The sequence below is a fragment of the Numenius arquata genome, chromosome 8 (assembly GCF_964106895.1).
Source record: "Numenius arquata chromosome 8, bNumArq3.hap1.1, whole genome shotgun sequence".
NCBI classification, from domain to species: domain Eukaryota; kingdom Metazoa; phylum Chordata; class Aves; order Charadriiformes; family Scolopacidae; genus Numenius; species Numenius arquata.
This window is the reverse complement of record NC_133583.1, coordinates 60,264,389-60,277,028: the sequence shown is the minus strand read 5'-3', so window position 1 is coordinate 60,277,028 and position 12,640 is coordinate 60,264,389. Positions and strand designations below refer to the sequence as shown.

General features: G+C 43.6%; 1 protein-coding gene across 1 annotated transcript in view; it reads right to left on the bottom strand.

The window, feature by feature from the left end:
* DNAJC6 (DnaJ heat shock protein family (Hsp40) member C6) overlaps window positions 1-12,640 on the bottom strand; it is a 35,847-nt gene that overhangs the window by 7,314 nt on the left and 15,893 nt on the right. The window contains exons 3-13 of the mRNA XM_074151830.1: window positions 12,155-12,204; window positions 11,896-12,044; window positions 7,751-7,873; window positions 5,472-5,605; window positions 4,518-4,712; window positions 4,025-4,142; window positions 3,224-3,303; window positions 2,856-3,049; window positions 2,681-2,761; window positions 1,346-1,792; window positions 591-725 (exon numbers count right to left, since the gene is read on the bottom strand). Coding sequence (XP_074007931.1) covers window positions 591-725; window positions 1,346-1,792; window positions 2,681-2,761; window positions 2,856-3,049; window positions 3,224-3,303; window positions 4,025-4,142; window positions 4,518-4,712; window positions 5,472-5,605; window positions 7,751-7,873; window positions 11,896-12,044; window positions 12,155-12,204 — 1,706 coding nt within the window. The remainder of the gene's footprint in view (window positions 1-590; window positions 726-1,345; window positions 1,793-2,680; window positions 2,762-2,855; window positions 3,050-3,223; window positions 3,304-4,024; window positions 4,143-4,517; window positions 4,713-5,471; window positions 5,606-7,750; window positions 7,874-11,895; window positions 12,045-12,154; window positions 12,205-12,640) is intronic.

The window sequence follows — 12,640 nt, the reverse complement described above, 5'->3', positions numbered from 1 at the left end:
AGGTTACAATATTAACTTTTGGCATGGAGGGGAGGAGAGGACAACTAAGGAACATTTCAAACTAAGAAAAGACAGAAGTCCAATTTAAAAAAAAAAAAAAAATATCATTCTCTTCAAATAAGAGTCAAATTCAACTGTGAATTTGGCCAGGATTACCATCAGATCTAGAGAAAGCAGATGCCTGTAACTAAAAACACCAAAGGACGTGTTTTCTCTAGCAGGCGTAATACGCCATGCTCTATTTAGTTCAATTAATGGTAGTTTGGTTCAAACGAGACCTCATAACCACAGGAATATGCAGGCAGACGTTCTTCATGGTCTCTTTTTTCATGTATACAAATAGCTTATTAATTAAGCATAAGACTTGAGCAAAACTAGTCTCATCCTACCACATTTCAAATTATGAATATGCTTTAAGTCGAGAGACAAAAAGCTCTTTCCTGTTTAGTGGGATTTCTGTGGTTTCGAGTCATTTCATGGTAAGCACCAGTTTGTACTTAATGGCTCCATCACTGTTTAAAAGCTGCATTTCGTGTTTACTTAAATACACTAGAAGAGCCTCACTTTCTTACCCATGTGAAAGGGATCGCTGTGCACAGTTGGTGAAGGACTTCTTGTTGCTTGAAGGAAAGGATCACCAGGGACAGATGATGAACCAAGAAAGGAACCCAGGAGGTCTGGACCAGTTTGCTTAGGGCTACTTCCAAATGGATCAAAGGCAGTGGCTGTGAAAACAAGTTTGAGAAAACTAAATCATTAGCTTGTACAGCGAATGTGCTTCAGGGAAAAAGACACTGGTGTGTGGAGAAGAAAACCTAATACCTGCAGCTCCCAATTAGGAGACAGCATGTGACTGTGGGAGAGCAACCAGAAAGTATCAGTACCCCAGCCAAATTCTAGGGAACCAAGAGATCCACATCACTTGGTCATGGCAACACATTTCTTGATCCTGTCTGTCTTTTCCAACGAGAAGGGCTGAATTTACAAGTGGATACTTCTCCTCCTATGCATTATTGGACATATGCATATGGACACATGTAAGAGCAAAACTGGTGATCTCCAGCAGCTGTCAGCGTAAGGGTCCAGCCAAACACTTGGTTGAGTTTGAGTAGAGACTTTAGGGAACAAATTAGGTAATCTGGCTAGTATTCTTGACCATGAAGATGCACCAACTCCTGTCTCAGCACAGAGGATCTGGCTGGCCTCTTGGGATCCCTTGCAGCTCTTAATTTTTCATGAAATGTGTGTACCCAAGAGGAACCCAACAGCCCAGAGCAGACCACCCAGGAAGGGTTCTCAAATCACATACCCCACCAAGTCATGCACTGGGCATAGCCGCTATTACCTTCTCCTACCCTTGGGGATGGGGATGGGGACGCCGAAGCTGCAGAACGCCGAGGAGTTGACTGCACAGATCCAGGTCCTCCCACATGGAAGACCTCCTCAGCAGCGGGCTGTCCACTTTGACTCTGGGAACCTGGCCCACCAACCCCAAACAAATCATTCAGCAAGTCTGAGTTGGAGGGGGCAGCAGTGGGCTGTGAGGGAAAACTCTTGCTCATAGGGCTACCATCCAGGCCCAGCAGGTCCACGTCTTCAGGCGGAGGTGGTGCTGGAGGCTCTTGCTGCTTTTTGCTGTGTTTTGGTGTCCCGTGAGGCTTGTCACCGCTGGCATTACTGTGCTGACTGGAAAGGGACAAGAGTTCGTCATCTGACTGTTCGCTTTCCTCATGCACCAACGCTGCTCGATCCTCTGAGGTGGGGTGAGAGCTACTTTTGTCAGATTTCTGATCTAAATGATGATTAAAAATAAAATTAGGTAGCTGTTAGTTTTGTCATCACAAAAGTCCCATTAAAAAAAAAAAATAAAGTCAGCTTACATGCAGAACAAAAGGCTACTGAGAAAACCACAGCAGCATTTTGCTGGATTTTAAAATAAGAGTCCTTTGCAAAGATTAACTTAAAGCCTTTGCTGTATGGTAAGAAGGCAGCTTTATTGATCAGGAAACACAGACAGAGGTTCATCAACTCTCCTCAAGCCTGAGGAATCAGCAATCGTAAGGGCTACAGATGCAAACTGAACAAGTTTCTGGGTCAGGACCAAGCATCCAGGATGATCTCCAGCCATGCCTCAAAATCCAGGCAGAACAAGGCTCACTGTAAAGGAGCAGGGACACAAACCACCCTCCTAACTGCTCCCAAAAAGATCTTCTAACACTGTGCTCCTACCTAGCATGGTGCCTGAGGAGGAACGCTGCATTCCGCAGTGCCATGAGATTCTCGAGGCGTTCAGCACTATTAAACGGCCTCTTGGACAAGCACTCTCTGTGCAGCATCCTCACAGCACTATATATGAAGTGCAACATTAGGAAAAAACAGCTTAAATTCGGTTTTAGAATCGAGGACATCTAGGGCAAAGCTTTACACGAGAATGATGTCAAAAATTGTCATCTACAGCACAGGCAGGCAGTGTTTGAAGAGGACGTTGTAGGAAGTTAATTCCCCACTCAATTGCAACATAAGGGTGTGACGAGCAGTACACTGTGATCTAATGGGAAAGTCATGTTACAATCAGATCCTTCAGCCTCACTCTCTGCTCCAGGGAGGGGGGAATAAAAAAAAAAAAAAGTTGTTTGTCTTGTTTGTAGCAGATTTTACTTTGAAGCCCAAGTCCGCATACCTTGCCAGCTGAGAGATGAGAAGAATGCACTCTGGCCAACATTTCTGATGTTATCCTGGGGTGAATCGGTGGGGCCTCTACCTGCGGCACACAGCACCAAATAAATTAAATCAAGCAAAACAGAGTTCCGCATGCAGGTAAGCATCTAAATTGAATAAATCCGTACAGCTCTTACCTGCCAAAGCAAGAGTGTCCTGATGCTCCTGATGAGAGGAGAAGAGAATGGTCGGATTGATGTCTTTCGTCGTGAAGTTCTCCCATGGAGGAGTTAATTCAGTTTGTCTATCAGCAGATTGTATTTCTATCTCCAGTATAACATGAAAGAGCTGAGGATATTTGTCTGGAGAGTCGCAGGCATCCAGTTCAGGCCTAAATGGGGACAAGAGCTGTATAGTTAAAAAGGTAAAGGATATTTCTGCAAAGCTATATGAAGTCTTTCAATATGTGCATGCACACAGACTTTTTGCCTGCGAATATTCTCCTCCAGCCCTCATAAGGCTTTTATGCTTCAGGTTTGATTAATGTTCAGCTTAAAATACTCACTTGGTGAATTTTAGTGTGGTTGTTCCCAGGGCTATGAATCCAGTATGAAATTGAATTTGGAATATTTGTGTGTTGGTCATCTGCAAAAAACCACAGAGCATCGGACTGAATAAGTGCTTCAATTTAAAAATATTTGTTTGCAGCACATGCAGACAGTTAGTTAAGCCTACCTTACTACCAGTTACTATATAGACTAATTATAACTGCTATATCAGCTAATTTATTCTGCCTGTTCTACAGAAAGCAGAGCTTTTCCTTCTCAAATCCAAGTATTTCCATCTGCCTTAAATTCTGCTGCTGCTGCCTCCACACAGCAGGGTGCCTTCACAGCGTTCAGGAATATGTCTTCATCCCCTGCGTGTCTTCGTTTCTGGGATCTACTTGACATTTCAGTTTTTAAATGACATGGATATCTGTTTCCACTGAAAATACTGGGGCAACAGGTTTGTACCCCAGGAAAACAAAACCATTTCTTCTTCCATCTTCTTAGAGTGCGCAGGTAGAGGCTTTGGCAGTGGTTTGCCACGAGCTGGTTACCGATGTCTTCTACATCAGCCAGAAGGATCCTATACCCCCTCAGCAGACATCACCTCCATAAAGACACCGGAGACATCATGAACTTCTCCAAATGCAGCGCTTTGTTTTCACTTGGCACTGCTGAAATTTGTTATATCTGCTGTCAAGCAAGGAATCTTTCTACATCACAAGATGAGTGCCACGTGCATTCTTAGACGCCATATTTAGCAATCTCCTAGTTAGCTACATTGCCTGTACTCCACGAGAAGTTAAACTAAATCCTACTTTTGCTTGAAGGCGTCCCCCGATGGTTGATCTCATATGGTAGACAGAAACAACAACATCTCCATGGACAGTGGCTCCCAGTGGAATTAGGACTTTCCCTTCTTGCACACGGTATTCTCTTTGAGGGGAAGAGAAGGAAATCCACAGTTAAGCTCCCTTCCACAATGCCATTACCACCTATCAACAACATCAACAATAAAAGCCATCACCTCGTTCAGCCCAAGGAAACAGAAGGTGCATTCAGCACTCTGCTTAATCTTTGGCTTAGTTAAAACACCAATATTTCACAGTGGAAACCAACACAGCACTGAACTATCTCTACGAAGGCATCCCACCACCTAACAACTTTCAACATTAGCCACCCACTTTCAATTAATCAACGCTCTCCATCATTTAGCCGGCAGTCTGGCAGTGAGTGCAGCACAGCTATTAGCCACATCATTACAACAAAACGAAAGCCTCCTAAGGATGGTAGGAGACCACAGCAACTCACTTCATTCTTTCGTACTCCTGGGAAGTGGTAAGGATTCTGGTTTCCCCGCTGAGAATGTCACAGAAGGGCCGGCACCCGTTGCGTTGCTTGTTGAAACAGGGGACTGGACTGAGGGTGACTGACTTGATAGTAAGTGGTTTGCAGTGAGGAATGACGGGCTTGTCTGCTATTAGGTCACAAATGTATCCTATGTATCTGCAGGGAGAGAAAGCCATTACTGAAATCTCCATCCCAGGTGAGTAATTTTCATTCTGAACTTGAAGTCTACCTTGAAATCCAGTGAAAGTGTGATATTTTTTTTTCCACAGTTGCAGGACTGGAGTTTCCATGAGCCCCAGCATCCTCACAGCTGGCCCAAAATCTGTGCTTCTATTTTCATTTAATTACAAGAATGAGAGCTCAAGAGGAAGGAAGTTGGCCTTTAGCTCATTTAAAAATGAGCTGAAGACCATTTCTCCTCACCTTTTAGGAGAGAAGATGCTGGGCAATGGTTTTTCTGGTTTACCAGTAGAAGTTTGCTTTCTATTTTACATGCACATAGCAGATGAATTACTTTGTTAGTCATGTACTGAAGGATCATCATTATTATTACATACATAACACTAGATCTTTGGTTTACTCTGAGAGGCAGTTTTTCCTCTGCTTAACAGAAGTTGTAAAAAAAGACATTTTTATGGTGTAAAGGGATGAAGCTGACACAGGGAGAGAGGTTCATCCAGACCCTGTTAACTACAGGTTTGACAGCTTTCCTGGGCTGGTGAGAAAAGCTATTGTAATATTTGATTTTGTTCCTCCATTACTGTTATGTCAATGTGGGTAAAATGGAAGTGGCCATAAACATCAGTTATGACCTGTCAAAGCAAAGTGCCATGGCTAATGCATGAGCACTGCTTGGCCAGTTTCTAGTGTGAGGACCATCACGCACTCACGTAGCATTTAGGTAGTTTACTGTACCTCCTGTGAGATGGCCACAGTACGATTCCAGGTCTCTTTGTGTTCAGCAACTGCACCGCAGGGCCTGGGTTAGAGAAGAGGTGACAGAAACAGAACATGGCACTGACCAGGACGGCTGACGCTGCACGGCCATCCTGTTAAGGAAAGAGGCGGGGGGAGAACAACATATAAGTATCAGAGATATCCTTTAAAATTTCAACAGAACACTCACACGCTTCCTTAAACCACATAAAATAATTTCTCCAGAGAGACTAGGAATGAGACCGCATAAGAATGAGGAATTTCCAGTGCTGTGTCACTTGTTTAATACCTAGGATGCAGTGAGCAACTCTAGCCTGGACTAGAGCTAAGATAACATCCAGTAAGCAGCCAAAGCTGAGGATGGTTTAGAGTTGTTTTGAAAGCCCAGAAGTACATTTTGTCTACAAATGGCATTTCATGGCTGCTCCCAAGCTGTAATATTATAATTATTTCAAACATAGGCCTGGAACAGGGGTCAAGGTACATCTGTCCCACAACTGCAGGCAGTCATCTCAGACTTTTTACCTAGAAGAGTTCACAAACAAAAAAAATCCAGCCCAAGGTTCCCTCACCCAAAAAGCTCCGCAGCCCTCAGCCTACAGATTGCTCCTGAACAGGTCTACCTTTCATTTAGGGTGGTGATGAAGGGAAGCACGTTTGTCGAGTCAGACCGATACAAAAAGACCAAAAATACAGAAAGAGCAGGAGAAAAAAAATCAAAGTATTACCAGTGCCCCAGGGCTCTGCTGAACATATGAGGTGATGAGCCATATGGACCATACCCCAGCTCTGGTGAGCCAAACAAGAAAAAACTCTTCCACCAGCTTCTACCAAAATCCAGGTCTGATGCCTGCTTAGTTTTGGGTGCTCGTTCACAGCGTAGTGATGGGTACGAGACCCTGCTCAGTGCTACCAGAGTGCCATGTCACCCAGCTCATCTCCCACTTGCCAGAGGGAGACAGAAGAGCCCAAAAGTCAAGGCTCATTTACAAGGAAGGAGCAGGAAGTCTACTGCCCCATCGGTCACCCTCAAAGTCTGAAACACAAGTTAAGAGTTGCACAGGCTCCTTGTAATTATTTATATTAGGCAGCTTTTAGGCACTCCAGCCATAATGTAGGATTTGCCACACCAGAGCTGACCCAGACCCCAGTAACCTGTTGAGCCTGAGCACGTGCTCAAGGATAACAGGCTATTTGCTTTTTTTAAGGTTTAGCCCCTGCCAGTTTCTCTGAAAAGCTCTCTCAGGTTCACGTAAATTTAGCTTCTGCAGAGTCCTTAGAAAGTGTTAAAAAAGGACTCCCTGTCCTTCACAGCATTATTCTGATATTCACTGCTCAAAGGACAGGAAAGGAATTTGATTCTTGAGCTAGATTTCCAGGACTGGAGGCATTAAGTGTGTTTTCATCTCTGTGTGAATGGAATTTATATCCTGTAGCCACTGGCTGTGCTATGCGAGGAAGAAATGCCAGACTCAAATGTAAGGTCTACGCAGTTTGGGATCAGTCATTTCCCCCATTCCTTCCAGTTTATGCTGATCAGGGTTGACAGCCTCCTGGATTTAATTTAGGCTCCACGAAAAACCCAGAATTCTCCCTTTTGGGCATTACTGTCAATATTAAAGGTTATATGGGGGTAAATTACAAGTTATTCATACAGACTCACACCACTCTCATACATCCTGCCTATACGTTGCCCAGTGCTGAGCAACCCTTATGGGGGATTTAGCACTACATCAGCTGTGGTGCACAAAGAGGGGCAGAAGGCAACTGGACTTCTTCAGCCAGGCCTGATGGGTAGTGACCACAAGAGACTTCAACAATCTCGGTTTCATAGGTCAACAGAATCCCCAACTACGTGTTTTCTCCCCATCGTCCATCAGTAACTTTCAGTCTAGAGGCTGTATTTTGTCCTGTGACTACTCACAGTAAAACGCAGAACCACAGCAGGCTGACAACCCTTACGGTCAGTTCTCAGGTGAAGTTCCAACCTTTTTGCTACTCATCACCTCTAGTAATCCACTACTGGAACGATTGTCACCTCTCTTGCTTTGCACTCCTGCTTCTACTTTAGGTCTTCCAGCTTAGCTCTGCAGCTGCACATGGAAGATGATGAACCTTTCTATGGGGGTCCCTTTTACCCCAGCAACTTTTCTTTGAGAAATTGTCAACATCCTTGTACGCAGACTCTAGACATGCAATGTGCAATATCACTTACGACTCACAGGTCTAAAAGTGTGGTTACTTTCTGGTGTTCTTACCATGCAGTGGATGACGCAGACGTTTTTGGGGTTCTGCTGTAGCCAGTTGTGCATGTTCTTACAGACGGCATAGAGGTTGTGCAGACTGGGCGCTTGTCGCACCGGCCAGCTACATTCGGAGACCTACAGGAATCGCACAGTGAACACAAGGCAGCTTCCCAAGAGCATGAAGCAAGGCACGCTTTCACAACTGCTTCCTGCCAAGAAACATACTTCTCTTTTACAACCTAGACTTATGTGCTCAAAACCCACTCCATCTCTTCTCATGCATAATTCTGCTCTGTGACCTTCGCGAGTTATGAGGAGGCAAACAAAAAGGCAATTCTCAATTAAATAACGTAATATTGATGCATTGTCACTGACTACACATTTTTAAAAATTTACATTTCAAGTCAGATTATCTTGAGTGGCCTTTCATAACACTCCAGTCTCGACGCAGCGCATTGATTTCTGCTCCAAAGCCTTTGTACAACTTGTCCCTATAAACTGCAGCTCTGATTTTCAAAGGATACTGAGCATCTGTTGGTCTCAGCTATTTTGTGTCATAGGATTTTCAAGCCCTATTTGACAGATATTAGATCGATCAAAGGGAAACTTCTGTTAAAAAAAAGTAATATCTGAGTGTAGTTAAGATATGAGCCAGAAATTGAATGACTTCTTAGAGCTGAAAAAAAAAAAAATAAATCCACAGATCCTAAAGTACGTCTAGTTACTATTCATCAATGTACTAGTTCTGAGTCATAACACTTATCTCCAGAACACTCCTTGCAGTCTCAAACAGCACATCAAATAGCTTTCTACAGACATCTCCGTTTCATCTGGTTTTAATTGAAATATCTTTTTTAAAGGGCATTTCTGCCCAGAAGAAATTTAAAGGAGAAACATCACGAGGCTTGTCCTCAGACAAAGAATCAGTTTCTCTCTCGGCTGAGATTTGGATCCAGCCTAATGAGAACCGGGGGCAGGAAGGAGATGGTTTGCCCAGATGTTCTTAAATAGCCATATGATTTCCATACCTGACCGTTTCATCTCCGAGAGGAAGGAAGTGCTCCAGGTTTCATAAAACTTGTATTTAAGGTTCTTTCACAAACACCTGCACAACATCTCGTAGCAGAAACAGGAATCTTGACTCAAACCAGGGAACTACCAAGCTGTGTAGTGTCTCAGACCATGGCTCCCATGACACCCAGAGGACACGGGGACAGAGGGAGCAGGCAGCACTGCCTAACCCTGCGCATCTATCCCACTGCCAAGCCTTCCTCAGCTGGAGGACCTCTGCTTAGCATTTGGGAGAAAGTTTTGCCCAATCCAATATCTAATTAGATATTTGCCCAATCACTTTTTAGAATCATGAAAGTTTTTGTTCTCTGCAATATCCTGAAATTCAGCTGTGCATTGGGTGAGCAAGTGCAGGTTTTGCCTTGTAGAAACTACCCAACAAGTCAAACCATGCTCAAGCTTTGGAAGGCTGTGAACAACCACTCCCTATTTACCCTCTATACAGCATTGTCCTCATCCCCCATCTTCTCCCATCTCCAGACCTGTAGGTTGTTTTCATTCCTTCTGTTGTATATACTTGATTTTCCCTTGCCTCTACCTTTTTTTCTACATTTTCAGGAAGGGCTGAGGGGGCACAGAACACCCAAAGGTTCACTAAGTGGTAACCCCCAGTACAGCATCAGTTTCCTGTTCCATGGACCTGGCAGGGTCTGCACTGCTGCAGTTATGGGACCATTGGAAAATCTGAATTACAGAGGATTATAAACACTCAATTTTTCAGAGCCAGAGTACAGATGCCATAAACAAGTTATTTTATATTGTCACGCCAATTATTTTATTATTTTATATCAAGCAAAAGTCTTCTCCTCCCAACCCCAAATACTTTCTTTTGCAGCAGCTTCTAGAGGCACAAGATTCACTTGCAATTAGGGCACTAAAGCACAATTCAGATTGCAAATGGCTGTTGGAATTAATATGACCAGTGACCCTTTCACAGACGATCTTCTGAACAGACCTCATGACAACACACTGTCAAGCATCTGGAAAAGCCATTATCACTTTTCAAGTGAATAATGTACACTTCCCAACAGTCCATAATTATATGTTTACTTTGCCTATAATTACACATCTGCCTGCTGGTTCACAATTAGGAAATTAAATACGCACTGTGTGGCACGGTGTTTATTTCAAACATAACCTCACCACCACTCATGAAGGACAAACTTATGGAAAAGTAAAAGGAATTCTTCTAGAGCTTTGGAAATAAGCAGCCAGCACTTGTTTTACTTTAGCAGTAGGGCAGCAACAGCCAAGAATGTGACCCATCAGGGACTTTGAAGTCTGGTTTTGTTTAATGTTATATTTGAGTTATATGTTTTCAAACTGTTCACACTTCCTCGAGCAGCCGTGAGCTCTCCTCTCCTGCCAGGGAGGCGAGGCAGGGAGGAGAACAGAGCACAGCCAGATTTCAGCAGCAGGTTTTAGTGTTCGTAGTCCCCTCTTCTCCTCACTAGACTGGACATTTGGGTCTTCATGCCCCACAGAGCCACATCAGGGCAGGAAAATGGCCCAGCAGGACATTAACTGTCATCTCCTGCCTGTGCCACTACACGGCAAAGTGACCTACTTTGATCTTAGGAACAAAAAATTTTAAAGATGATAGGAATTAAAAAAGCCTTTCACTTCAAAGAACAAGTGTGTCTCTCAAAACTTCCGCTCAGCTGGCATCCTCATCCAAAGCAGAAAATACTCTTAGCATGATTTCACCTCCTTGATAACCCATTAGTATTTTTCCCAATATAGATGAAGTTCAACCTCATATTTATAATTGTTTCATGCTTCATCTGATTTCATGTATTCTGTTCTGCACATTTCATTTTCCTGAAAAATACCTGGACTCGGTATTTCCTAGCCCATAACCTGAAAGTACAGTGTTTTATTAAAAGATGCATCATTTTCTTCCAGTGTATGTCAAGGCGATAGCTTTCAAAGCACCTAGTCATGCTTCGAGAACAACACACAAAGTTAAGCTGCTGGTAGGGTAGGAGATAAAGCACAGGGGAATGGAGGAGTTATGGCCAGGTCAAGCACTACGCCAACAGATGTTTAACACTGGGCTTTCAAAAGTAGATCTGTCTTTCTCCTCTCGCCTACAGCAACAGTGATGCACCAGAACCGAGTGAGACTGAAGATTCAGAGCCTTTGATAGCTTTTAATTAATCTTCCCCAGTCGTTTACTCATATTTGAGGTTGTGGCTGGTTACTGATTGCCACTGAGAAATTTGCTGTAAGTGAGAGTGAGGGATTTCTGGTGATCAGAGTAATTGCTGAAGATAGATTCAGCTATACCTCAAATTAAAATGAAATGAGGCTTACGCAGCTTGAGATTCACTTACCCTGACCGAGGGTTAAGCCTGGCAACTGGTGTTGCCTTTTGCGTTGTAGGCAACAAAAAATAAGAACTTTTTAAAAATTAAATTAAAAAAAAAAAAAATCACTCTCCCGTGTGGGAGAGGGAAAGAACCAGAAGTTTTCTGAAAGATTAGATCTAATCTTGCATTTTGACAGCAATATTTCATAGAGATTTCCTCTAAAAGCCATTAATGAACCGGAGCCTTGCAATGCTCCCGTATGCTGTTCTGGTTTTAGCGAAGGAAACTGGGGCAGAGAGCGGAGGTGGATCTTTAAAGTCATACACTAGTGGAAGGGCAAAAGTGCCCCTTAGATCCAGTTTCCAGTCCTGTGCTTCGCCAGCTAAGGGCTCCTACTTGATTAAAGCACAACTGAAGGATTGTTCAACATGAAAGAAATCTACCCTCTCTGTTGGTAATTTCTTGCAAAGCGCTTTCGTTTTACGCCTTATTTCTCCACAGCAGCTTCTAACAGCCATGTAGGAGCCAGGGGCTCCTGGTGTACTCTCACTAGGTCCCAACACAAGCATGATGCCCTGAACTTTCCAGCTCTTTAATCCCCACAGTTCCAGGCATCAGCTAAAACTCAGAAATGATCACAGAGACTTAGAAAATCCTGTAATTCCATTTTCATCTTCTTACATTCTGCCACTCAGAACAGACAGAAACGACTTAGAGCCCCTTTCCGCAAGAAGTTTCCCCAGGCTCTTGTTAAAGCTCTCAGAAGACACTCACCCGGTTGTGAAACTTGGCACTGCGATAATACTTGGGTGACAAGTTGAAGACTGTGTAGTGGTCAGGATGTCTGGAATCCAAAAATGTCCGTACGTCTTCAATGTGGTTCCTGAATCCCAGCTCGACACCCTCAGCTGGAAAAGACATCACTGGAAACACAAGAAGAAGCCAGGCTGAGCATGCACCACAACATGATTATGGACTTCTGAACGCTGGGATACGACAGGCTTTATTTATCCGATACTTAAGCACTACTTACCTATGATTCTTGAGGTAATGTACGAAATATCTAGCTCCCCCTTGGTGTAACTAAAAGAAGACAAAGTAGGAGACAGACATTATGCACACGTTTACAGAAAACAGCCCATTACAGGAACCAGAAGAGCCTTTTCCCGCAAAGATCTGCTTTTGACACAAGAAAAGAATGATCTTAAAATGGATTCTTTGTACTTTATCATTATGCCTCATGAAGAGGGTACAAATAGCTTCCTGCAGACAGTGACCCAGCCTTCCCTTCTACATACGCAATTAACTAGATGCGGAAGCTTGCTAAGAAGGTCCCTTTTCCCTTTTGTCATTAATTTTCAGTGCCAGTTTTCAGGAGAAGTCTCTCGTAGTTTGGCACTTTGCACATCCCTCAAAGCCTCTGAGGTCTTGCCTGCATTAAGTTTCTTAAATTTATTGTAGCCCCACATTGCTCGGAGGCAGGTAGAGTGCCAAGCACAGGGGACAACACCAGCAGAGG